The sequence below is a fragment of the Culex pipiens genome, chromosome 1, assembly GCF_016801865.2.
Source record: "Culex pipiens pallens isolate TS chromosome 1, TS_CPP_V2, whole genome shotgun sequence".
NCBI classification, from domain to species: Eukaryota; Metazoa; Arthropoda; class Insecta; order Diptera; family Culicidae; genus Culex; species Culex pipiens.
In genome coordinates this window covers 112,848,177-112,874,992 of record NC_068937.1, presented here as the reverse complement: position 1 = coordinate 112,874,992, position 26,816 = coordinate 112,848,177, and the positions used below count along the sequence as shown (strand labels likewise).

The 26,816-nt window shown below is 45.8% G+C and overlaps 3 protein-coding genes and 1 long non-coding RNA gene across 4 annotated transcripts; 2 read left to right on the top strand and 2 right to left on the bottom strand.

The window, feature by feature from the left end:
- Window positions 1-284: 284 nt before the first annotated feature.
- On the bottom strand, window positions 285-26,321 carry LOC120432485 (attractin-like protein 1). The gene is made up of 6 exons (XM_039597702.2): window positions 25,576-26,321; window positions 4,735-7,896; window positions 4,549-4,675; window positions 4,395-4,484; window positions 4,244-4,325; window positions 285-4,185 (listed from the first exon to the last, which is right to left on the bottom strand). Exons 1-6 carry the CDS (start codon window positions 25,860-25,862, stop codon window positions 4,031-4,033), a joined length of 3,903 nt encoding a protein of 1,300 aa, XP_039453636.1. The 5' UTR covers window positions 25,863-26,321; the 3' UTR covers window positions 285-4,030.
- On the top strand, window positions 18,215-18,937 carry LOC120432488 (uncharacterized). The gene is made up of 2 exons (XM_052706775.1): window positions 18,215-18,373; window positions 18,429-18,937. Exon 2 carries the CDS (start codon window positions 18,509-18,511, stop codon window positions 18,830-18,832), a length of 324 nt encoding a protein of 107 aa, XP_052562735.1. The 5' UTR covers window positions 18,215-18,373; window positions 18,429-18,508; the 3' UTR covers window positions 18,833-18,937.
- On the bottom strand, window positions 19,075-23,405 carry LOC120432490 (uncharacterized). Its single transcript, XR_005608071.2, has 4 exons — window positions 22,499-23,405; window positions 21,468-21,591; window positions 21,329-21,396; window positions 19,075-19,686 (listed from the first exon to the last, which is right to left on the bottom strand). It is a non-coding gene; the product is annotated as an uncharacterized LOC120432490 (long non-coding RNA).
- LOC120432487 (uncharacterized) lies at window positions 23,430-24,146 on the top strand. Its single transcript, XM_039597703.2, has 2 exons — window positions 23,430-23,582; window positions 23,638-24,146. The coding sequence occupies exon 2, from the start codon at window positions 23,718-23,720 to the stop codon at window positions 24,039-24,041; it is 324 nt and encodes a 107-aa protein (XP_039453637.1). The 5' UTR covers window positions 23,430-23,582; window positions 23,638-23,717; the 3' UTR covers window positions 24,042-24,146.
- Window positions 26,322-26,816: the final 495 nt, after the last annotated feature.

The window sequence follows — 26,816 nt, the reverse complement described above, 5'->3', positions numbered from 1 at the left end:
TCAAAAAAAAAAGTTGAGCAACTGTGTTTGCCTGATTTGTGTTTCAGTCTCGGTCTGTCAGCTTTATGCAGGAATTTTGTCTGGACCACGAGGGATTGGCAGCCACACCCCTTTGAGTTTTTGGCAAATGCGATTCATCGAAAAGAAACAAATTCAGCGTTTCGATGTCTTTGTGCTCTCTTGTACTGGTTTCCCTATCTAGTTAGCATAAGAGAGCACCGAGGCATCGATTTATGTGCAAAAGGTCATCTGTGATATTTTCAAACAATTGCCACACGCGCGCCTTTCTGATGTCGTCAGTTTTGTTTTATTATTGCAACAAATGCCATAAAATACTTTTTTGCTCACATGCTGTATGAGTGTGTGTGTGTTTTGAATTACTCATTCTGCAGTAAATTGTTTACCCATATTTTTGTTTGTTTTACAAATGCTACTTGTGATTTTTCATGTTCGCTTTCTCCTCTCTTACACACACTGTTATCTGCGTATCCTACTTTACTTGGAAACTTGGAAAAGTGTGTCTCTAAATCTAGTGTATTATTTATTTGTTGTTTGTTTCTACATAGATCCTAGCATCAGACGTATCGATTCTCGTTTTTTTTTTGTTACCCTACAAACTATTGTTTTAGTTTATGTTTCTTCACCAGTTTCAGTAAGTGCCGTTCTTTTCCACAAACCCTCAGCTCTGAGATGCATTCCGCATTAGTACAGTCATAATAGGTTGTTTTCTTAGTCATAGTACAGTGGTTTTGTTTTAACTTGTTTGATTTAGCCTAGGTTGGATTTTTGATTCTTCATTTTAAAATCTTTCGTGTTTTTTTTTCCGTGCACCGGGAGGCCATGCGTTTCCATCAATGCAATGCTTGTAACTCTCTTCTGTGTGTTTTTTTTCAGTGTGTTTTTCGTGAAACCTGCCTCGCTTTACCGCTAATATCGACTAATCACATCATTCTTGTTTAAAAACCGCGCCCACTTTTAAAACTCACTTATCGTCATTTCACGTTGGTTTTTGATTTTTTTCCCACTCACATTTCTTGTTTCTTGGTGGTACAAATGCAATTGCTTTGCTGCTCAAACACAAAATTTTAGATCTAACTTGAGAGTGACTTAAAGACTCTAACCTTCTTTACAGGAGCCTTGCTTTGGGGTTCATTGTGTGTCTGGTAACAAAAAACCAGTGTTTTTTTCCGGAAGTGCAACTCTGAAGACTCTTTTTTTGTTGTTGTTTGGAAAGTGGCCAACATCATCTGGCTGAGTATTCTTTGTTGCTGCTTTTACGACGCTCGCAATGTGGGTGTTGTGAAAGAAAGTGTGTGTTTGCAAGTTTAAATTGCAACTTAAATTCTAGCTCAAACAAAACAGGTTAGTTTAACCGGTGGTTCGCTAATGGTTTTGAACCTAGATTTGAACACAAAGTTACACTATACAACCGGAAGCTAATTTTAACGGAGAATCCAACAAATTTGCGCTGTATTTTTTTTGTACTTGATTGTTTACAACTGCTTTTTACACGATTTGTGATGTAACAAATATGACAGAAATTGAAAAGATATTTTGTTTTTGGCCTTTATTTGTCGAAGCCAAATGTTAGACAAAAATATACCAGGTAACACAATTGGGTCCTAAAATGAAGCTTAGATTGCTGATATTATTGTTTACAGCGATAGAGCTTATTTTTCTGAGTACAATGACCCTTTGTACGACCACAAAGTATTTAAAATGGATTTTTAAATCAATTTTGAAAAATTAACCTCGCGGTCCTTCTTGACAGAAAAGCTCCTACTTGACAGCTCGTTCAAAGGGGACCATAGTTGATCCATCAAAAAAATGTTGTCTTGTCAAACAATTTTTTAGCATTAAAATGAAAAAAAAGTGATCAGAAATGGTTTTAAATCGTGTTTTTTACCGTTGTACATAAAAATTGAGATAGGGCTTTAGTACCCAATTGGGTACTAAAGCCCTATGTGAATTTTTATCAGGGGGTAGCGAAGAAGCCGCCATCTTGGAAGTTCAGATAACAAACACTGATAATCAGTATTATACATATTACTTTAGTAACACGAAGTATGTTATTCTGGTTAAACTCAAAAGTCCCATGCAAATGTGTAAAACCAAACTGAAAAATGTGTAATGACGATTCTCAGTGTACAGGCGCACTGTTTGATCGACCAAAAGAAAAAAAAAGCAAAAAAAGGTAAACAGAAAAAACACTTTTTCGATATGAATTTTCAGCCAATATTGGGATGAAATCTCCAAGGATATGAAAGAATTTGCCATTAGCAACACAATTCACGTGTTTTTTCAGGCAGGTACTTATCGTTTGAATTGCGGGAAATTTGAAAATCAAAAACCCAAACAATGATTTGTTATGGGCTACCATTTGACAGCTAGTGCTTTTGTTGTGGACTCTCATTTGACAACCGTGCTAATATCGACTGTTGTCAGTTTGCTTTGGTCGGAATAGGGTTGCCCGATTTTTATGTATAACGGTAAAAAACACGATTAAAAACTATTTCTGGCCACTTTTTTCATTTTAACGCAAAAAAAAAATATTGGCAAGACAACATTTTTCGATGGATCAACTATGGTCCCCTTGGAACGAGCTGTCAAGTAAAACCTATTCTTTCAAGGAGGTCAATTTTAAATCCTTTGAGGTTGTTCAAAGGGTCATTGAAAAATAAGCTGTATCGTTGTGAACAATAATGTCACATATTTAAGCTTAATTTTAGGACATCAATTCTTCAATCAAATATCAAATTTTCACTTTTTGCTTTTTAGGTGTTTTTAATACCCCTGACTCAAGGCGGTTTCAAAAACAACCAAAAAGCAAAAACTGGAAATTTGGTTTATTGGACCATTTAAAAAAAAACTCCAGAAGTGTAATTATCGAACTCAGCTGGACTCAAAAGTAAGTGCACACTAGACAAATCCAAGAAAAAGGAAAATGAGTTATCTAGACTAAGCGTGTAGGTTAACTCGTATATTATATGCTCCCAGCGGTGCTCGTACCGCTGTAACATGACAACGTTTGACAGTTTGATTTTGCAAATTCATTTGGTTTTAAATTTTTCCCTTGAAAAACGTGCCCAACTGAGAATTTGGAGAAAAAACTTCAAAAGATATTCTATCAGAGTCTCCCTTGTATCGCCTAGTAGTAATGCCGACCCAGAAGGATGAAAAAACGAGATGTCAAGGTTGTAATGCTACAACATAACCGGAATGGCGTTGAATAATGTTGCTCATGTTGGTTAAGTTTATCGAGAGGTACTCGAAATTCAATTATTGGTTTGGAAAACGCAAGCTTTTCTGCAAAATTATTGTGTACTCCACGTCGGTGTGCGGAAAGCGCTTATTTTGCTGGCAAATAATCTGCTTTTGAAAACGTTTTTCAATATTGATTTTTTCAATTGTAAAACTATTTAGACAATATTGAAATTCTAACAGGAAATTGACATGTCATCCGTGGGCCTGAGTCCGGGGTTTTTTTTTCGGGATAGTACTCCAGTAATTGTAATTGCAAAAAAGTTGTAAACAATCATTTACATCTGAAACTCAGGGCAAGGTCTACTCACGACCTTGACGAAAGCATACGGTTTACGCCAACGGGATTCGACCAAAACACTTTCAAGCTAATTGCTATTGTTCTCGCACTCTTGACCCAAAACTCAGAAACGCAAACCTTTTTTTTTCGCTCGTACCAACAACCCTTGCTTGCACGCACTATTCGCTAATATTCACAAACAGTTAGTGTATTAAATATAGAGGGGGGTTGGTTTGTTGTAAAACTTTAGTCATTGTAGCCATGTTCGTAAAAATAACAAACACAATGAAGAGAAGAAAAACGGGAAAACTTTCCTCCAGAGGCTGGTGGTGGCGGTTCACGTTAAACCTGCTGCATGCACACGCCCCCAAAAACCTAATCGTAAATTGTAGTATCGGTAATATAGCCTTATCTTATATCATCACCGTTGTCGCGCACGCGTCCTCATCGTCTCGACGAGTCCGCGCGGCCGACTCTCCCTTCCGCCTCTTATATACAACTGTCGGGATGCTGGCTCTGCTTCCGCTTGCTCTTGGGCTCCTTCGGGTGCTCTATCGACGGTCGCCGCGGGTTGCCGAGCGTCACCAGGGCGCTGGCCACGGCCAGACCGGCCGACTGGCCAGGAGGAGCGTGTAGGTGGCCACCTGAAACGATCAGAAAGTCAGCTTTGCGCTTCAAAGATTTGTTCCCGGCAAAGCTTACCGGTTGGCAGCCGGACTAGAAGCGATAACACCGCGGCACGGTTGCCCTCGCACGGCTCCAGCGCGATCGGACTGGGCGAATCCTACAAAGAGACAAAAGCGCGCGTTAGTAGATTCTCCGGCGGACCTTTGTGACTGTCTGGGAATGTTACCTTTTTTCGCTTGCGCGGTGCGCTCGTGATATTCTCCACGGCCGGCGACAGCTCGTTGTACTCCTTGCTGCTTTCGACCTCGACCAGGACCTGGAAGGCAAATTTTAGAACTTCGTAACCGCAATTAATGATGAAGTACGGTGTGGACGCTTACCTGCGAGAACGGCCGCGACGCCATCTGTTCCATCTCGACGAAGAGCCGCTGCCGGCGACGGAACATGTCGTAGCGCTGCTTGATCTTCCACAGGATGGCCGCCATCAGCAGCAGCAGCAGGAAGCACCTGACGAGGAGGGGTTCACTGTAGATTGGGTCCAGGGTCGGACAAAATGACAAACTTACGTGGAGAACGTGATGAAGAACTGCTGCAGGTTGAGCTTCGGGTACTGCGAGAACGCGATCTGAATCCAGAGCGGCGGCTGGAAGTCGTACACGTACACGTAGAACGTCGTCAGCGTGACGTTGTCCTCGATGCCAAAGTGGTGCTCCGCTTTCGAGAAGCGATACCGGAAGGTCGAGCAGTTGACCGCGGAGAAGAGTGGCTTTTCCGGGCCGCCCGCCGTCCGGATTGTGATGTTCATCTTGGCGGCGACCGAGCAGGTTATGCTAAAGTCGGCATCGATGTCCGCCTTGATCGGCGAGTTGCGGAAGTTGATCTGGGTAAAGTGGCGGTCCTCCTTCTTGGACAGGTTGAACGTGAACTGGTAGTCGATGGTGAGGTCGTAATAGCACGAACCTCGGCTCGGATCACCGTGGTAGTGGTTCGTGGCATCGCACTTTTCGCAGTGATCTCCGGCGAGACCCTTCGTGCTGCAGAAGCACTTGCCCGTCTCGCTGTGGCAGTACTGGGCCTGTCCGTTGCAGTCACACTTCTGGCAGGTTCCCCCGTTGACCGGATTGCCCCAATAGCCGGGTTTGCACTTTTCGCAGTTTGCTCCGATCATCGGGTCTTTGCACGGCTGCTTGCAGGTCTTGGAGTCCGGACAGGTGCTGTGGCCGTTGCACTGACAGCTCGGGCAGTGCGTAAAGTGCCACCTCGTCACAGGGCATTCCATTTCTTCGTGAGCACCGCTGTCTCCACCGGGTAGACATTTCCCCAGTCCGGTCATCGATCCATCGTCACACCACCCACAGGCAGGATCATCGCGACACTGAGCGCAGGTCTTGAAAAATCCACACTGACTCTTGCCCGAACTGGCCGCCCGGCACTTGTTCGAACCGGTTGTCCACTCGCGGCACTGCCCGTACGGGAAGCTCGCCGTGTACGCGTTCTTGTCAACGCAGCGTTGCTCGTTCTGGCACCAGATGCACTCCTCCTGGGTACAATTGCCGCAGGTCGTCAACACTGAGCAGGCCGGCGGACAGGGCAGCGTATCCACCAGGATGTCCCCACTTCCGGTGTTGTTCGTCCGGAACTCGCAATTGCTGTGCTCGTAGTCCCAGTGGCAGAACTTGTACGCCGTACACGCGTGACAACTGTGCAGCTGACCACAAAACAGCCCGTCAATCTCCGGACAATCCTTAAGCTTCCGCGTCGGGTAGAAATCCGCCCGATACGTGTACGACACGTCCGGACACTTTTCCTTCGCGCAGTATCCCTTCTGGTTGCCAATCCCACAGAACATACACCCGTACGAGGTGGACACGCAGCTCTGGCAGCTGGACAGAAAGCTGCACAGTTCGTAGTCCATCAGGGCCTGCCGCGTCATGACCAGCCGGCTCTCCTGCGGACAAATTTCGTAGTTGGTCTCGTCCCGGCTAAACAGCACCGACTTGTCCACGTCCAGAATCGGAACGCACTTGCTCTTCTGGATGTCCCAGATGCACTTGACCCCAGGTCGGGCGTTCAGGCACTGATCGGACCGATTAAACGCCCGACAATTGCCCGGCGTAAACTTGAGCATATCGTTGATCATCTGCCCGTCGAACCCACCGTAGATGTACAGCGACTCCTCGAACACAATCGCCGAGTGGCCAAACCGGGCCAAATCCGCCCGCAGATCGTTGGGCATCTGCTGCACGTGCCACGAATCGCACAGAATGTCGTACACCATCAGATCCCGGCTGTAGCACTTGGCCCCGAAGCTGTGCGAAGTGTCGTTGTGGGTGTTTCCCCCAAACACCATCATCAAGCCCGGGCTGATAAAGTTGGCCGTGTGCAGGAACCGGGACGTCGGCGCCGCGGCCTCCAACACCCACACCCGACTGTGCGGTTCATAGCTGTACAACTTGCCACTCAACACCTGAGTGCTGTCGCTCTCAGATATTATCCCGCCGTACACGTAGATTCGTTCCTTCAGCGGATCGTACGCCGCCGAGTGGCCGTAACCGCCCTTCACCGGAAAACCCTTCGTCCGCACAATCTTCCACTCACGCGTCCCAAAGTTGTACTCCTGCACCGTGTTCAGGTACCCGAACTGCGGCGAATGACCAAAAATGACCACCATCCGCTGGGAATGTCCCTTCTTGCCGCCCTCAAAGTTCGATATCAACGTCGCCGTGTGTCCTGCCGACTTCAACGGACCACACATCGCGTACGTCTCGTTACACGGCTCCGCCTTAACCGTAATATTCTCCCAGATCTTGGCACTCACGTCAAACGCCCACAACTCGCCACAAACACCACCTCCCTCAACCACCCCGCCATACATGAAGATCTTGTCCCCGTACATGACCGTCGACGCCCCGTAACGTAGCGCCGGCGTCGTCTTCGAATCCGTGTGGGCCGTCTCCCACACCTTCCCATTAAAGTCGTACATGTACATCATCGACTTTGCCTTCGCGTAACTCTCACCCGCGACCACATAAAACGTGTCCCGAAACACGGCCGACCCGTGCGACGCACTCCCCGGCGGCACAAATCCCTGCTTGCCCTCCGAATCGATGGTCGTCCAAACGCCATGCGCGCGCACCTGCGAACAATCGCTCCCATCGAATCCCTTGGCACAGTCGCACCGCTGCTGCAGCACGTTACACGTCCCCCGGCCCAAATGCGACGAACAGTTGTTCGGACACCGTGCCACGTTGCACGCCAACCCCGTCCAGCCCGGATCACAGCTGCAATCACCCCCGGCCGCACACACCCCGTGCCCGGAACAGTTCAACGCCGTGTCCACCGTGGGACACGCGTTCACCTGGTAGCTGATGTTGAACCCGGACATGTTGTACGCGTCATCGCTGAAGAAGTGCAACAGTGCCGACCCGCTGTGCGCAAACACCTCCGGAATCCGCCGGATGCTGAAATTCTTCCGGTACATCAACCCGCTAAACACGGCCAGCAGCGGCGACTCGACGCTGTCCCCGTCGTACACGTACAGGTGGTCCCAGCCGCACTCCGTCGCAAACTCCTCCAGGTGCAGCCGGATGACCGACGGTTTGGCGATCGCGGTCGTCTGAGCGGCGGCGATGCTGTTGTGATCCCGGGCGTCAATCAGCCAGCTGCACTTGACGCCGATCGAGTAGTTGCCGAGCCCGTCGTGGATGCTGCCGGACGGATCGGTTAATCTGCGAAGCAAGGAATGAAAACAAAAACATCGTTATTGCTGAGTCTGAGAAATTGTTACTTGTTAGAATCATTGGTTCTTGTTAGCTTTGAAGACAATTGGTATAATCGTTGCCGAGATATAACCCTAGCTTATCAACGTCCTACAACAATTTGTGTGTGTGTGTGTGTGTGCAACCATCCAAACGGGACCACGCGGCCACTTCTTACAAATTGAGTTGTTTCCATGTATTTTTAGATCTACACTCTATACATGCAAATAACTCGCATAGGCATTTGGAAGGTGTTAGCTCTGCCGAGCTTCGGTGACCCATTTCTACGCTGGCTAGCCGAGCGCGAGGTACTTCAGCTTTATCGACAAGCCCCGCCCTGAGAACGTTTGCATCAATCGGATTCAAACGTTATTTAGAACTTCCGAGCCTTTGTGAAATGGACAAGGACCCAGCGCGTATATAGTTGGTAATAACAGTACTCCTAATTCCAGTCATGGCTCACCAAGTCGCGATGGCCTAGTGGTTAGCATTTTTGCTAACCGATCCAAAGGACGGGGCATCGAACCCCGACTCGAGCGACTTTGATTATTCGTTCTTATTCAGTATTTCAAGTATTTCTAAGTCTTAAACTTTCTCGTTGGGAGTAGATGGGCATCGAACCCAGGACCATTCGCTTACAAAGCGAACACCGTAACCAGTCAGCCACGGCCGCACCCATATCAACGTCCTACAACAATTTGAACCGAAAATCATAAATTGGGTCCTAAAATGAAGCTTAGATTGCTGATATTGCCGTTCAAGAGCCAAACGACATGCGACACCTAGTGTTGAGTAGCAGAACAGAGCGAAGAATGTCGATTGAAATTTCCGCCCTTTGAGGTTATGTATGCGAATTCTGTTTTATTAAATTCCAGCGTTCAAAACAAATTTTGAGCAAAAATTCAAGCTGATACTTTGTTAACTTTTGATGCTCTATCTGTTCGGGCCGGCACGTTGGCCCCACGGAAAAAGGCGGAAAGTTCTCGGGTGGACTGTATTTTGAATCCAATGGCCGTGGGTGTGGTGAAGTAAAACACTCGGACTTCTTTAAACACTACTTTAATAACTTAAACTTAACAAAAGCGTGTTGGCCCTTCCGAGGGTGAAAAGGAACTGGTCCCGCAAAATGGCGGTTTTTTCTCTCGTCGTCGTCGTCGCTCGTCGTTCGTTCTCGTTCGTCTCGTCGTTCGGTCAGCGTCGCGGCAACGTCGCGCCGTTGCGCGTTAGAAAGTGTGCAGTGATGCTAGTTGTACAGTTTTTCAATCGAAGCAATCTGGTTGCTAAGTGTTGCCAATAAATCTGACACTTCCAGCAACCAACACTATCATTTTAAACAATATTATTTTTTTTTAATTATTTTTTTTCCAATTTTTTTTTTACTGCGTTAATTTATAGAGGGCAAAAAGTTTACACTCGTACTACTTGAATTTTTTCTCAAAAGTTGTTCTAAGAGCTGTAAATTCAATTTTAAGTTTGCATTCCTATGAAACCGAACAGCGAAAATTTTAATCGTCATTCTTCGATGCTTTGCGCCATCTGTCGGAATTTTTGAGCTTTTAGGGCTAGTATCGAGAAATTAAAAGTGAGAGTGTGTGCAACATGGAGTTAAACTTTCTATGAAGTTGTTGTGAAGGTTACCATGGCACTTTGAAAAGTTTAACTCCATGTTGCACGCACACACTCTCACTTTTAATTTCTCGATGCTCTTCAAAAGAAAGGGGGTCAAGGATCAGCTTTACGAACGGCAGAACATAAGAGAGGAAATGTTTTCTTGGGGCTTTTCTTCACCCTCTCTGACTTGCTTTCGCTACCGCTGCTGCCCATTTGAAATTTTTCTTGACCGATTCCTTCCGAAGTGCGTACCTTACATTAATCGCGAATTATTGTTTGTAATTTGTTGTGTTATTGGACTTTATATCAAGTCAAGAAAGCAACTATCCGGAAATTTACATTTGATTCAAAGCGAATTTACAGCGATAAAGCTTATTTTTCTGAGTACAATGACCCTTTGTACGACCACAAAGAGTTTAAAATGGCTTTTTAAATCAATTAAATCATTCGAGCTGTCATGGTCGTCGAATTGTAGCTCTCGCGAAAATTTATTTATCAGTGCTCCCGGTGTGTTACCCAGCACCCTGGGGAAACGAAAGCAGCCCAAGCCGCCGCCGCTGCCCGGCGAAGCCGATTCCGGCCGAGACAGTGCATCGCAGATCCTGCAGCGGGTGGACTACAAGAAGGCCCACAAACAGCAGAAGGAAAAGGTGGTGACGCCGTCGTCTTCGAGACGCCGCCGGAGAAATTCCACCGGCGGTATCTCATCGATACCAGCTCAACGAACATCGGCCTCTGACCCAACCCGGGAGGTCTTCCGGGGGATTCCCGACGGCGAATCAGTTCGAGATGCTCGACTTTGACATCTCCGGCGATGAGGCGGAAAACGTAAACAATGGCGGCAGTGGTGGAACTTTTGCCGTTGGTGATGGTGCTGGTAGTAATGTGAAAAATCCACCTCCTGCTCCCGCAAAAATACGCTGTCCGCCGATCATAGTCCACGGTTCCAGTGTTCCAGCGCTCAACCGGCTGATGTCAACGACCCAGCTGGGCGCCGACGATTACCAACTGCGGTTAAACAAAGGGTACATCCAGATCAGGGTGTCGACTAAACCCCACTTGACTTCTGTGGTGAGTACTTTGAAGCAGGCAAATGTCCAGTTCTACGCCCACGGGACCAGTGACGAAACCCCGGTGAAAATCGTCCTTTCCGGATTACCAGTGTTTCCGATAGAAGACGTCAGGCGGAAACTCGAAGATGATTTTCTTCGTCCCACAAGTGTGCACCAGATGGGGAAATCGAAGCACGGCGATTACGCGCTGTACCTGCTGCAGTTTAAGAAGGGAACCGTGAAACTTCAGGAGCTGCAACAAATCAAGGCGCTGTTCAACGTGATCGTCCGTTGGAGGCACTACTCCAAGAAGAAGTCGGACATCGTCCAGTGTTTCAGGTGCCAGCAGTACGGCCACGGGATGAGAAACTACCACCCACCAGACGACCGCATGCGCACTATCCGCGCGAGCCGACGTCGTGGTCAACGACGACCGCTCACAAATCCGTTGTGCTAACTGCAGCCAAAACCACACAGCGAACTACAAGGGTTGCCCCGCCGGCAGAAGCAACGCTCCGAAGGTGTCTGCAGTTCCTGCGCCTGTTCCCAGGCCAGGAGTACGAGTCCAAGGACATCTACATACACGCTCCGGATACTCCAACCCGCTGCCCCGCTGGACGAGGGAGGCCTTCCCCGTTGGACCTGGTAATCTCAAACAACCAGGTGCAGATGTCGAAGCCGATAACGCACGTTGAACTGTCGTCGGACCATCTGCCGGTTACCTTTACGATCGACGTTGATGTTCCAGTCGCCCCGGCTAGAAGAATCGTCCGATGCTTCGACAGAGCGAACTGGAGCACTTTTGCTCGCTCGATCGAGCGGGAGGTCGACCTTAACGCTAGCTGGATCAACGCTCTAGATCGCTCGGAGAAAATCGACGACGCCATCGACAAGTTCAACGCCATCCTCAAAGCTGCTGAGGAAGCCGCTGTCCCTTCGCGTAGGATCATACCTCAGAAGAAGGACATTCCCGACGAGCTGAAGCTGCTAATCCGGCAGAGGAACGTGCGGCGTAGACAGTTTATCCGAAGTACCAGAAGCGCCGAACACCGCTACAATAACTCCGGCTCCTTGCTAAGGACGCTGGACAACGGCAGCAACAAGTTCTGGAAGCTTACCCGCAACCTCCGGAACACGGTCAAGTACAGCCCCCCGCTGAACGTCAACGGAGACCTCGTAGCGAGCACACAACATCGAGGAACCAGGTGATCCCGAAACATCGGCCGCTGTTGAGAACGCGCTTGCCCACATCCGAGCGACAAATCCTCCCGTGCCTCTGGCCGCCCTTGTCAAGCCGAAAGAGGTCAAGGCGATCATCCACACGCTCAAAAACCGGAAGTCTCCAGGGCAAGACGGAATCCGGAATACGTGCCTCAAGCAGCTGCCAAGAAAAGGGTTGGTCGTCCTGACCAAAATCTTCAACGCTTGCTTGGCCTTAGGCTACTTTCCGACCGGCTGGAAGCACGCGAACGTGATCGCCATCCCAAAGGCGAACCCAGGTAATTACCGCCCGATCAGCCTGAGCAAACTCCTGGAACGGGTGATCCTCGCCCGGCTAAACCGTCACCTGGAGACGGAGCAACTCATCCCACACGAGCAGTTTGGCTTCAAGCCGGGGCACTCAACGGGGAAGTCGACCGGCATGATCCTTCTTGACGTCGAAAAGGCCTAGGACTCCGTGTGGCAGGACGCCGTGGTCTACAAGCTCTTCCGCTCGAACCTCCAGCCGTTCCTGGTCAAGATCGTCGAGTGCTGAGCCCGACTCTATACAACATCCTCACCTCCGACGTGCCGATGATCGATGTAGTGTCGTACGCATTCTTTGCGGATGACACTGCATACTTGGCATCGGACAAGAACCTGGAAGTGGCGCATCAAGCTGAACGCTGGGAAACCCCAGTCCATCTTCTTCACCAGGAGGCGTGCTGCTCGGCACCTTCCCCGCAGATCGATCAGCGTCAACGGCCAGCCGGCGACGTGGGACGACGAGGTCATGTACCGGGGTGTGGTGCATGACAAGAAGCTGAAGTACGATAAGCACGTGAACTACATCATCGAGAAGGTGGATCGTTCCACCAAAGCGCTCTACTCGCTCTACTCCCTGCTGAATCGGCGATCGAAGTTGAGCATCAAGAACAAGTCGCTCGTGGTCAAGTGCATCATCCGTCCAATGCTGACCTACGCTGCTGCGGTCTGGGGCAACTGCGCCAAATCGCACCGTAAGCGACTCCAGGTGAAGCAGAACAAGCTGCTCAAGATGGTGCACAACCTGGACCCGTGGTACCCGACCGACGATTTACATGAGCTGGCCAGCGTCGACACCATCGACGCAAGCATCGAAAAGGCAACGAGAAGCTTCAGGACTTCCTGTGGGATGTCAACAAATCCGCTCATCGAAGCACTCGACCGTCAACAACTGTGATATTAGTCTTAAGCCAAACATAGATCTAGGGTTTTTTGTCTCAAAATTTATTTTCCCTAAAAGAGCACGCAGCTAGCAAAATCTAAACTTAGAAACATATGCCCTCCCTGTAAAGGCTTATGAATTGATCTTAGTTGAAAGGTTCTCCAAATCTCTGAATTGCAAATGTAACATCCTGGAGCAGAACTGTTAAATTCTAATTAACACCAATTGAATTGAATTGAAAATCAATTAAATTGAAAAATAATTTAATATTCTAGAGTACTTTTTCAAAAGGTCCTATGCGCCAAAAGTAAACAAACTGAGTTATTCAATGCATGACGTTCTGCATATCCGAAACTACACTATCCTCAAACCCGATTTCTTCTAAGTATTTAATTTTTAAAAATATTAGCGAAATGCAAAATAACCTATGAGCATTCTCTTAAATTTTTATACAAAATAATTTACGTCGTATTACCTCTCAGTGTCCTATTTGCATTCAGTAAAATGATGCACATACGACAATAACAAATCAACCTATGTACAATTTTAAATATATTTCAATCATTATGCACATACGCTAATATAATAATGACGTATGTACGCATTTTATTGAATAATTAGAAAGTAATGATAGATTTTTTATATCCATATATCTTTTTAAAAATAATGTTTGTCTAGGATCCGGTTAACGTGTAGACGTCAGCTGTAAGAGAGTATGAAATGTTTCAATGCCTGACACAGCAAAAGAGAAGAGAGAAATTTAATCAATGAGCTCTCTCTCCCGAAGCTGGCGGATACGACTCCCAGTATGACATACCAAAACAACTCATAAAACAGCATAAAATATGTGTTTTGTTTTGGTTCATAGGATCGCGGACAGATCATTGTTGTGGACTGTTTGAGTTTAAAAAGAAAAGTGTCGGAGGGCGAAGGATTGCGGCAACAAAAAAATACGGTAAGTAGGGTGGAAAATTACCGTGATTCCCAAAGATGATTCCTGGGATCGGCTCCGAAAGGCGTCCCTGTGCAAGAGGGCGAATATTTGTTTGGCCTTCAGGGTTGGTTTTGCCGGTACCGTGGCTATTATTTGGCTTTCCGGATGGGTTTTCTTGGTTCCGTGGCTATCTGGAAGGTGTCCCTGTGCAAAAGAGAGGATGCTTTTTGGCCGCCTGGATAGATTTTGTCCGTTCCATGGCCATCCGGATGGCCAAAAAGCATCATCCCTCTTGCGCAGGGAAGCCTTCCGGATGGCCACGGAACCGACAAAAAAAAAACATCCGGAAGGCCAGAAAACATCCCACCTTTTTGGCCAGGGACGACTTCGGATGGCCACGGTACCGGTTAACACATTTCAGGAGGGAAATGTTATCCTGTTAAATTTAATAAACCTTAACCTTAAACTACTTTTTCATCACCCGCAGCACTGCTTTACGGTACCTGGTCCCCCGACAACGACCAACCAAGCGGCGGCGGACGTTGTACGGAGGACGCTTCTAGAAACCTTAAAAAAGAGCGCGCCATCCGCTTTATGGTCATGGTCTGTCAGAGAACCTCAAGACGAACGTCGAGTACATTAAGATTGCCGGAACCCGGGCGGATCGGCTATCAACAACTTCGCCAACGGCAAACTCATAATTACGCACGCAGATGCAGGTCGTCTGGGCCGCTTGGGACAACGTGTCCGAGAATCCAAAAATACACGAGCTGCTGAGACTAGTGTTTCAGAGGCCACCGGAGCGGGCGGAAACATAGATGTTGCGGCGGTTAAGGGGTTACAGTTTTTAAATAAAATTAAGTGTGTGCGCACACTAACCTCTGACTTTTATTTTATCGATTTACATGTATGTAACCCCTTAAGTTCCCGGTGCTTTTACGTCGAGGTGCGTTTGGTCATTGTTTCTTGAGGGGCGAAAAACTACAAATTGCACTTAAGGAACTCTCGACTCAGGTGATTTCCTTACGACACAAAAATATCTGATCACGCTTCAAGAGGCGAATAGTTTCATGAAGAATTGATCACCAAGCGGATCCAGTCGGACAAACCGTACATTATTATGGGTTATAAAGGCTCTGTCGAAGCGCTCCGATAACGACGTGTTGTTCCTGACTACGCAGGGCGTCGTCCAGCTGGAGCAGCGCCACCGTAACGGAATACGCGGTCGCATGGCGGCCGTGCAATATCTGTCAGTACTACGCCGTGGTTTTTCAGTTCCAACATGGACACTACGACAAGTGCGTCGCGGCTTCGTCGTCGTGATGATCTTTTCTCACAGCCAGCCATAAACGACCTGGTTTTACGGAGGAATTGGCTGCTAATCTGAGCGAACTTACCTCGCTGAAGAATCGCTTGTGACTCTTCGCGCTCGCGCAGGTCCTAATAGCTGCTCATCAGCCAGCTTAAGAACTACGTCACAACCAGATAAAGTCCATCTGTCTGTCTAAGAGCATGAAAACCTGCAGTGGTTGATCTTTTCGGATGTTCCCATCTTGGATATTCCGCACGACTACCTTTCTACCTCTGTTATCGTGCAGTCTGCAATGCAATGCTGGATTACGTCCATTGGGCGTACTCGTCTGCAGCATCTGGAGCTGTCCGGCAAAGTCCCGCTGATCAACTTCCAATTCTTGCTGCCAACAGCACATCCACAGCACAGCACGTTACAAGTGTTTTTCTTCTGTGCCCTTTTTTTTGTGAACCGATGCTTTCCGTTTTTCCAGACTCCTCCCAAACGGCATCAAGTCGGCAACCTAACCGACTCGTTCATGGCCCTGGCAGTTTAGCGGCGTTCGATTCATACCCAGTACTCGGATGAGATCCTGGACTTGCTCGGGGACATGACTTCGAGGCGTTCGTTAACCTGAAGATGCTGGAGGTGGTAAATGCGCGCGGACCGCCGCATAAGCACCTCGATCAACGCAATTGATTCTAGTTTTGTGCGACTTGCGCTCTTCAAATCCTAAGCTGACCTCACCCGTCGGTCAAGCAACAGCCGTAGAACCCGTTCGGAGATCCAACCCCTGAGATCAGAATAATTCTTTGGCGAAGAGCAAGTTTCTCAGGGCAGCTCCTGAATCAACATCTTGCATCCTTCGTTACCGCAGGTTCAACCGATCGCTCACCCCCGATCCGTCGTTGTTCTCCCCGGAGTACATCGTCATCGACGGAGGTTACTCGACGCATCTGTCGAAGCAAGTTAGCCAGGACCATGCGGCCGATACAACGCGACCAACCCGAACGCGGTCACCGAAACTCATCTGGACATCTTCAAAGCTGGTGCCGATTACATCGTGATCAATACGTACCTCTATCGCATGACCATCCCGTGTCAATTAGATCGCTATTAGATTTCGTTCCAGTGCAAAAACGGCGACAAAACATGTACAATATGTTGCGCCAACACGAAATAAAGTCAATGAATTCAGTTATACATTTTACAAATCATAACCTTACAAAAAATAAAGTCAAAAATCGTGAATCTAAGGTCAAACTTATTGCTCAGACTAAGCCTTTTCTTTAGGGACAGCATCATCTTATGACTTTTAAACATCCTCCGGTTCCGGTTCCTTCTGCGAACCTTTTCCGTCCTTTGCTGCACTTTTCTCTTCTCCAACCTTTGACTCAATCTCTTTAGCAGCAACCTTCTGGCCAGACTACATCTCGTTCTGCTTCTTGATTCCAGAAACATGGCGTCCCCGTCATCCTAGGTGAAAATCTCCATCAAGTTGTACATTTGCAGCTGCGAAAACTGCGGCACGATACTAATCAGCGTCAGCCCTTTGATCAGTTCGACGGTCACTGCCAGCTCCGGATGCTTCAGGTTCGCCTTGTTGTCCCGGTTCATTTCGGTGAGCCCGGTGATGACGCTCTCGCGTTCCAGTCCGTTGTTTAATCGCCGGTGGAAGATGATCACAAACGTTTTTGGTTCCCTCACAGAGTATCGTTCAAACAGAGAGCCGGCGTCGCCAATAGTGTCCTTCAGGTTGGCCTTGGTGATTACGTCGATCGGCATCAACCGCAGAATGTTGCAGCTCTTTTTCTTATTGGTTTCGGTCTCGTCCCGCCGAATCTTGAGCACAGTTTAGGTTAGGTAGAAAGCAGATATTTTTATCCCGGTGTCCACCGACTCAAACTGGTCCTTTTTCTTCCCCGTTTGGTCGCTTTGGCTTGCTTTTCCACCAGCACCGAAATGTCTTACTCGACCTCTTCTCACTCTGCCGCGCCTTCTTCGGTAGGTTGTTCCTTTGTTGTAGGCGGCGATTCGCCCCCCATCGTCGGCATATACGTTCAGCAACCGGTACGCGTCCACGGTGCAGTCCCGCTCGCGGATGTTGTACATCACCAGGATCCGCGCTAGCCCGCCTCCAGGTAATCCGCCACTTTGGCATAAAAATTGTGCGCATGCAGTGCTGCTGGGGGGCTATCCGAACACTTGTTTATAAGTGTTAAATAATATGTTTACACTACTTGGGCCAAAAACTTTCAAAAACGAAGGATTAAAACATGTAGTATGTGCGCTCACAGCACGATAGGCGGATAAGATAATTTACCATGTCAAATTATCCTATGCGCCAAAGTAAACAATGATGATTGTTTACATTGGCGCATTGGTTAATTTGGCATCGTAAATTATCCTACCCGCCACCCATCTGACAGAAGGCTCATTGGTAAATAACGGCTTCTCTCTCCTCTCACGCGCTGGAAGCATTGAAATATTTCATGCTCTTCGTCAGCTGTTGCCTACACGTTGCGAGAGGGTTGGAAATACATTATTACCACAAAAATGTAGTTTTTTTTAAATCGAGATTTACATTTTATTTGATAAAGTTTTATGAGCATTGCCACATGAATATAGTCCAATGCCAATGTCTTATGTGCAAAAATTGTTCTATGAAACGTGTCCTATGTGCACTCACAGGTTGTATGAACCAAATTGCGTCAGAACTAAGTGTAATCTTGTCTTTTATATAATCCCGAGATGTACACTTGAAAAGCATTACTCTAGACTGTAACCGATGGCAGTTCCTTACCCGATCGTTACTGTGACTCTGTTTGTATCGCGTTAAATAGCATGCAGGAATATACTTGAGTTATTGGGCGGAGCTTCACTACTCCCACTGGCTAGGGCAAACAAAAGCCAAGACACCCTAGCAGTACGCAGCCAGTTCCATACCCACACGATTGCTACCCACAAGAAGGAGTCTTCAAAGGAAACCGACGTTGGTAACTGGTTGGTAGCCGATTGGTAGCAAGGATTGACAGAAGTCTGGTTGGCGGCAATACCGTAGATGACTTGCGAAGTCAAGAACCGGGAATCGGTCTATTTGCCCGAAGGACCCGTAACCAGACAGACCGGCCTAGAAGTCTGTCGGACAGCAGGTAATTGCCGCCGTAAAACAAAGTGTGACCCAGTACTAATGTGTCCTGTGAAAAGGACCCCTCAATGTTTGACCCTTAGTGTCATCCTTGGCCGACGGAGTGCCGTCGGAGCCGGACGTTTCGGACGCTTCCGTGATGTCCCTGTGGAACCCAACAACCTCGATGTGTCCACGTCCTTGGTGCTCGATTACGGGCAATGTTCCGGCCAACCGTCAACACCGGCCGAAGTCCCAATCCGTCACCATATTGGGAGGAGCACAGGACGTTCGGACGGGTCCACCAGAAGCCGCGCACATCAACCGCTACCGAGTTCCAGGATCGGGAACCGTGATCCGTGTAAGCGACCGGAGGTCGCGTAACCGTCATCCGGAGGAGATTGCTGAAAGAAGGAGAAGCTGGAAGATCGTCGAGCTGCTGGGGCCCCAAGAAACCAGAAGGAACAGGTCAGATAGACAATAAGAAAGTGGGAAAATTGAGGTTAGGAAAGGTGAAGGAAGTTAGTAGGAAGAAGTGGGAGAATAAAAGTGTGCACAAAAGATAATAAAAGTGGTGTTTCGTTTGGTAGCTCAAGTGTTTTTCCTGTGTCCGATTAGTCTAGTGTGGATAAGCGTGCCGACCTTGAGGTATTTTTGTAGAGTCCCTGCATCGAGAAAGGTCGCGGCTGAACCACAAGTTACACTTTGGCGCCCAACATAAACTAGTCTTACCAGCTAGCTTTGAGGGTACAGTTCGGGATCACTTGAGTACACTAAACACCCACGGAGGTCTCTGGGAAAAATGCCCGGATTCCTTAAAATAATGATTAGCAGTGAGTGATTGAATCTACTCGAATCTACAATGCACACGGAATTTTCATTTATGTTAGAGGGGTTACTGTTGTCCAAAAGTTAAATGTGAAAAGCATGAAAAAACGATCGTTTACAAAGTGAGTTGCAAATCTAGTCAAATTTTAAATTGTTTCTGTGTTTGTGTTATTGGTCGGAGGGAATGAAAAGACAGCAAAAACCATAGTGATTTATTTTCAAAAACCTAAACTGTGATATACAATCCAAAAAGCTCATTTAGATATCGAGCGTGAACAAATTTTAGGTTATAAAATTATTTTTCAACGTCGTAATCGTGTCACTAGGTAGTTCTTTTCAAATTTTATCTAAATTCTTCACGTTGGCCATCCCAACGCAATTTCTGTGATGAATCAGTTGGTTGATGAGTGAATGCAGCAGCAATTATTTGATTGAAGGCAGTCCGAGCGGAATTTGGTACCGTTTCGTTGATTTAGCCAAAAGTATTGTGATGAAAAACAGCATGCAAATCTGGAAATATAGAAAAAAATAATGTTAGCAAAAATATATCAAATTGTGTGAAGTTTTACGAATTTTAAATTGTATGTTGTGAGTGATTGAATGAATGAATATGAGTAATTGAATGATGAATGAATGATGTACTGGAATGGTGAAATATTTCACCGATTTTCCCACCCAATTACCCCCCTGAGAGAAAATGCAAGAGAGCGTGAAAGAAAAACATTGAAATGAGAGATAATTGAACATCAGTAGTGGAGAAACATGAACAATTTTGAGAGCTTTCAGGAGAAGAGAGCGTTTAGTGAGAGAAGTTATGTTGTAGTGAGAGTCGCTACGAGTATGAGAGAGTTAGTAGTAGGTTTCTACATAACAAATGTGAGTTTGTTGTGTATGAGACAAGTTTTTAACCCAAGAACAAAATTTTAGAAAATCTGTTCTCTTTTTATTAAGATTCCTAGACTTTTCTGTACCTTGTTCAAATTTGGAGTTAATGTGAAGCAGGAGGTTGAAGTTTTGTTGTGGTCGAGATGACCAAATGTGTTCTCTTTTGGAGAAGAATGTTGATGCTCGGAGAGGCAGAGTGTCGCAGTACTAGGTTACCTAATTCAGACCTCAAACAAGTTGATTAGATCATTTTGGGTCTCTTGTGTGTGTGGTCAACTACACAGAAAAAAATATGTAAATTTACACAGCACGTAATTGCTGTTTCTTATGTAAACTCACTCAATGTAATGTTGAAATATGATGTAATGAGCAAAAACTAATGGAAATTACTCCGATGTAAATCTAAATCTAATGTAAATCATGAATCTAATGGAAACGTTGAGCATGGAAACTCAAATCTGATGAATTTCTACCCGCGTTCGGCTTCCTGTAAATTCCTATTTAATGTAAATCATATATCCAATGTATTTCTGCCAAACGTTGACTTCAAAACTACCCGAACTAAAAATAGTTATGTTTGGTTCTCTTTCTATCGCTCTCATACTTCGCTGGCTCACTGCCTGTGCCTCGACCTGAACAAGTTGATGCTTTAGCCGCTCGATTATAAAATGCGAAGATGGCTCAGTCGGCAGCGGGTAGCAGCAGTAACATCGAACATCCTACCCGTCGTCTGTTCGATTCCAGTCCAGCGTTATTCCACTTGGCCGTCGACGAGAAAGCGTCCCCTACCTGTGTAACAACTTTTTAGAATCAGAATTTCCTTTTGCTGCCCGCTTCAATAATTTTAAAATAAAACATAGGCCACACCCTTTTCCTACTGCAATCCAAGTCAAGCTTCTCATTCCCATTGGCCAATCAGAATTAGTTGATTTGAAATAATGTAAATTCCAAAACTAATGTAAATTTCAAAACTAATGTAAATTTCCAATGAATCTAATGTAAATTTCCAATGGATCTAATGGAAATATACATCATTTATCATGATACCTTTTGGTACATGATAAATAATGTAAATTTACAGAAATATTTTTTTCTGTGTACACTGAGAATCGATGAAGTTAATATTTCGTCTTTCGTCGAACTTTCAGTAGTAGTGGACAAACCAACACAGAGATGCCATGGATCGTTATGTGGTACTAGTCTAGGAAGGACGATGAAGATCGTTTGTGTTTGTGTGTGAAGTTGTTTTTGTAGGTGTTTGTCTTACCTGTGTGTGAGATGTTATGGGACGAAGGTCCTCAAATAGGGTGGTACGCGTTGATGGCCAAATATACCCTAAAAGTAGAGAAGGAATTAGTTGAATTACCTTATGTTGGTAAGAGCAGTACAGTTTGGCAAATAGTCACCTTCTGTTAATATTTCTTCTAGAAGTACTATTCTGTCCATCCACGTACGTCAATGCTCAGCACTGACTAAGGTAGTTGCAGCTAAGTTCCGGATCTAAAGCTGCCGAGAGTAGCAAAAATAAACCTGCAGGAGAAAAAGTAAAGTTATTGTCGTAGGGACTTTTAAACAGCTGTTATGCTGAAAGTTGGATCCAGAGAAAAAGTTTTAGAGCCTGTTCACAAAAACATCTGACGAGATGGTGAGACAGAGTTCGACAATGTTACGGTAGATGCAACTGCGTGCTTGATCGTTAATAAGTGTTTGATCTTGCATTGCGTTATAGTTGATCTAACCTGTAAATTTGTGTTTGTAGTTGTGCCTCGAGTTAGGGCAACTTTTAGAGCAGTTTGGCTCAAAGAAATTTGGTGGATTTTGGTTCTAGGGAGTCATGTCTGTTAATACCTCTTCTAGATTGACTCGCCTTGTTCCAATTATCGCTAATGCCAAAAGTTTCGCACCTGAAAGGCAGGTAAAATGTTACTCCAAAACTCATCCGGAAGAGTGGAGTTTGTAAAAATGTTGTAAATATTGAATTGAATGTTAATTTATTGAAATTTTAGTTTGTTGCATGTTAATTTATTAAATTATGTACTGTTTTGTACGAGGTATTGCTCTGGATAGATAATTGCATGAAAGCATAGAAACATAATGGAAAATCATAGAACACACACAATTTGCCATAAGCATACATTCTTAGAACAAGTAGAACAAAACAAGAATCTGGTGTCTCGGGAAAATACGAAGAAATAATAATCAGATCGAATCGCAACATAATTAAATCAGACATAATTATCCAATCATTTTCCATTTAAACAAAACTTGAGGTTATGAACCTGTTTTCGTTTTCACTTTTATTGATGAATTACGTGATAAAAACTTAAGAGTTTATTTCTCAAGCGAGCACTTGACCAGCATGTTGGTATCTCATGATTTGGAGAGTGTTTACTTGTAAATGGCTCATGTTTTTATCAAATATTTCATCGATACTTACCATAGAATAATTTTTCATGCCATGCATCATCACATTTCATAACAAATCTGTTTGACAGTGACAGATAGTTGACAGATCTAAGTTTCCCGAACATCAATAACACACACAACGAAGCAGTTGATAAGATTACCTTTGAAAAATTGAAGTACTAGAACGAAGTTTGATAAGGACTTGTGTGCAATATTGCATGAGAGTACACGGAAAGTCCAACGTTTGTAAATTTTTGTACAGTTTTGTAAATATTATTTTAATTTATTCCTTATTTATTATTTTAATGTGTAATTTGTTAAATTTTGTTGTAAATAGTAACGAAACTTTTCACGATCGCTTTGACTGAGATTAAAACTCAAACATCGTATCGCTGGAGGCCGGAGTTGAACAAACGTTGATGGCCAGTACACAGGTACAACCTGCAAAACTGCGCGGAGATGGAGGAGGTGACTCTTTTATCGTTGAAGCCTTATGACCCCGATACCGATTGTAGTACTAGTCTCGCATTAAGTGTTTTTCACAAATTTTCTTATGGATGATACGATCTAGTACAGCATGAGTGAAACATTTCGCGAGCAACCGTCGGTTAGTGTGAATTCGTCCGTGCGTTTGTTATTTTACGATGTCAAGGTTCAGAGGTACGTGTGTTTAGAGTTGTGATCTTGTGAGTTTAAAAAAATATTTACTTTGTAAACATTTTTTTTCCCGAACTAGGGGAGAGTGTAACCGATGGCAGTTCCTTACCCGATCGTTACTGTGACTCTGTTTGTATCGCGTTAAATAGCATGCAGGAATATACTTGAGTTATTGGGCGGAGCTTCACTACTCCCACTGGCTAGGGCAAACAAAAGCCAAGACACCCTAGCAGTACGCAGCCAGTTCCATACCCACACGATTGCTACCCACAAGAAGGAGTCTTCAAAGGAAACCGACGTTGGTAACTGGTTGGTAGCCGATTGGTAGCAAGGATTGACAGAAGTCTGGTTGGCGGCAATACCGTAGATGACTTGCGAAGTCAAGAACCGGGAATCGGTCTATTTGCCCGAAGGACCCGTAACCAGACAGACCGGCCTAGAAGTCTGTCGGACAGCAGGTAATTGCCGCCGTAAAACAAAGTGTGACCCAGTACTAATGTGTCCTGTGAAAAGGACCCCTCAATGTTTGACCCTTAGTGTCATCCTTGGCCGACGGAGTGCCGTCGGAGCCGGACGTTTCGGACGCTTCCGTGATGTCCCTGTGGAACCCAACAACCTCGATGTGTCCACGTCCTTGGTGCTCGATTACGGGCAATGTTCCGGCCAACCGTCAACACCGGCCGAAGTCCCAATCCGTCACCATATTGGGAGGAGCACAGGACGTTCGGACGGGTCCACCAGAAGCCGCGCACATCAACCGCTACCGAGTTCCAGGATCGGGAACCGTGATCCGTGTAAGCGACCGGAGGTCGCGTAACCGTCATCCGGAGGAGATTGCTGAAAGAAGGAGAAGCTGGAAGATCGTCGAGCTGCTGGGGCCCCAAGAAACCAGAAGGAACAGGTCAGATAGACAATAAGAAAGTGGGAAAATTGAGGTTAGGAAAGGTGAAGGAAGTTAGTAGGAAGAAGTGGGAGAATAAAAGTGTGCACAAAAGATAATAAAAGTGGTGTTTCGTTTGGTAGCTCAAGTGTTTTTCCTGTGTCCGATTAGTCTAGTGTGGATAAGCGTGCCGACCTTGAGGTATTTTTGTAGAGTCCCTGCATCGAGAAAGGTCGCGGCTGAACCAGAAGTTACAAGACCCATTTGAGCGTTTTCAGAATCGAAAAATACCCAATCGTGTTTGAATGGGATTTAAAAATGTGCACCAAAACTTTATCATCAAATTTCTCAGATTGAGGTTTTTGCACATAGGACCTTTTGAAAAAGTACTCTAGAATATCATCTCGGTCCTTCTTGACAGCAAAGCTTCCTATAGGAAGCTATACTGATCACTTTTTTTTCATTTTAATGCAAAAAATATTGACAACATTTTTTCGATGGATCAGCTATGTTTCCCTTGGAATGAGCTGTCAAGTAGGGACTTTTCTGTCAAGAAAGACCGCGAGGTGAATTTTTCAAAATTGATTTAAAAATCCATTTTAATCTCTTTGTGGTCGTACAAAGGGTCATTGTACTCAGAAAAATAAGCTTTATCGCTGTAAACAATAATATCAGCAATCTAAGCTTCATTTTAGGACCCAATTACAAGACAACATTTTTTCAATTGATCAACTATGATCCCCTTGGAATGAGCTGTCAAGTAACCTTTTCTGTGAAAAAGGACCATGATGTTATTTTTTAAAATTCATTTAAAATTTTTTATAAGGTAGCGTTCTTTTATTGCGTAACGCAGAAGGAGGGGGGGGAGTGTCGGAGACCATGTTACGTTCCATACATTTTTTTTGAAATTTGTATGGAAATTTTGTTACGAAGGGGGGGGGGGGGGGGGAGGTGGTCTAAACATCCAATGTTTTGCGTCACGAAATAAAAGAACGCTCCCTAAATCCTTGCAGTTTTACAAAGGGTAATTGTACTCAGAAAAATAAGATAAATCGCTGTGAACAATAATATCGGAAATTTAAGCTTCATTTTAGGACCCAATTGTCGCAGCTTATATTTAAAGAATCTGTTAGAAAATGCTTTCAACATGACTCAGACTTTTAAGAATTTTCATTATGATTTCCCAAAATGCCCAATTTTTAATTGATTTATGATTCATGCATAACGCTGAAAAAAAAAAAAAACTATTCGTCTGTGCTTTTCCACCAAATTCCACTCATCCGCGAAAATAAAGTGTCTCAAAGTTGCGAAAAGGAAAAAAAAATCAATTCGCAACCAAACAGCTGTCCAACTTTGGCCAAAAAGGGCAATCATCGCTGCTCGCGCCCACTTCCGTCAAATCTCATTTCCCTTTTGGAAAGTTTCCACCCAAATCTGGTTCTGGGGGCTCCCCTGCTCGCTGCTGCTGCTGGAAAGTGGGCCACTGCGACCTCAAACATACCAGCGACTTGGTCACTCGAGGAACAGGTTTTCCTTGCCCACTTCTTCCTCCTTCGCCGTCGCTCACTTACCTAACTTTTCCACCGCAAAACTGACACTCCGAGCCCTGCCAGCCGTCCGGACAGAGACAGGTCCCGTTGCGGCAGCTGCCCCCGTTCATGCACCGGATCTCCGAGCACTTTCCCCCGCCCGAGTGGACACCGCCGGTCATGGTCAGGCTGCTGCTGCCGGCCGCCTCCACCGTGAGGGCCACCACCAGCACCAGGGCGGCCAGCGCTAGCCGCAGCAAACCGTTCAACCCGCTCGTACTGCTCCTCCTCATCCTCGTCCTGCCCCTCCGCCAGGGCAGCTGTTCCATGATAGCTGGTTGCGGCCACCCCAGCAGCAACAACAAAAACAACACTCACGATAATACACACACCCGCGGATCCCTCCAGACGGAACACTATTTACTTTCGGGAACCTGCTCCACTTGCGCGCTCGCCCCTCAGCGGACCAATTTCGCCAGCGCAACTTCCGTGCGAACCATTTTTCCTTGTTTTTTTTTTCTTTCTCTCTGCACTCCTCTTTCACTTTTCCCTGGCAAGTTTTTTTTTTTCTTCCTGAGTCTTTCTCAACTTCCAGCCGTGGTGGCCATTGCTGGTTCCCCCCTACACCCAGCAAGAACCTGGCTCGGAACCCGCTTGCAACACCGAAATGGCCACACTCGCGCGGACACCCGTTGAAGGAACTTTTAATCTGAATTTTCAATTCTGGATTTTTACTGCTTTTTTCCTGACTGACGTGTGGAGGAGGGTGACACTTTTCCTTCGCGGAGTCTCTCTTTTGTGACGAGTTTCGTTCGCGAACGCAGGTCCGTAATGAAAGCCAGAGCGGGGCGGGACGAGTGTTTTGGTTTGCGCTTGGCTTGCGGTTGAGCGAGCGAGATGGGTGGTTTTGTTGTGACGTTTACGGGATGCCCGGCGCTGAAAACAAGGGTGTTGACAGAAACGGTGGGTGCAACACGGTTGGGAGGTTTTGCTAACGTTTTCCTAAAATTTAGCTTACATAGGGTCCTAAAGTCCTATCTAATATTGTATATTTTTTCCATACATAATTGGGTACTAAAGCCCTATGTCAATTTTCATGTACAACGGTAAAAAACACGATTAAAAACCATTTCTGATCACTTTTTTTCATTTTGATGCAACACATTTTTTTGACAAGACAACATTTTTTCGATGGATCAACTATGGTCCCATTGGAACGAGCTGTCAAGTAGGAGCTTTTCTGTAAAGAAGGACCGCGAGGTTAATTTTTCAAAATCGATTTA

Excerpts from the sequence above, each read along its gene's own strand:
- LOC120432488 (XM_052706775.1), top strand. The coding sequence starts at position 18,509 with ATGTCCCTGTGGAACCCAACAACCTCGATGTGTCCACGTCCTTGGTGC.
- LOC120432487 (XM_039597703.2), top strand. The coding sequence starts at position 23,718 with ATGTCCCTGTGGAACCCAACAACCTCGATGTGTCCACGTCCTTGGTGC.
- LOC120432485 (XM_039597702.2), bottom strand. The coding sequence starts at position 25,862 with ATGGAACAGCTGCCCTGGCGGAGGGGCAGGACGAGGATGAGGAGGAGC. Across the intron at positions 7,897-25,575 it reads TTTTGCGGTGGAAAAGTTAG|ATTAACCGATCCGTCCGGCA; the intron begins GTAAGTGAGCGA and ends CTTGCTTCGCAG. Across the intron at positions 4,186-4,243 it reads TCTAGTCCGGCTGCCAACCG|GTGGCCACCTACACGCTCCT; the intron begins GTAAGCTTTGCC and ends TGATCGTTTCAG.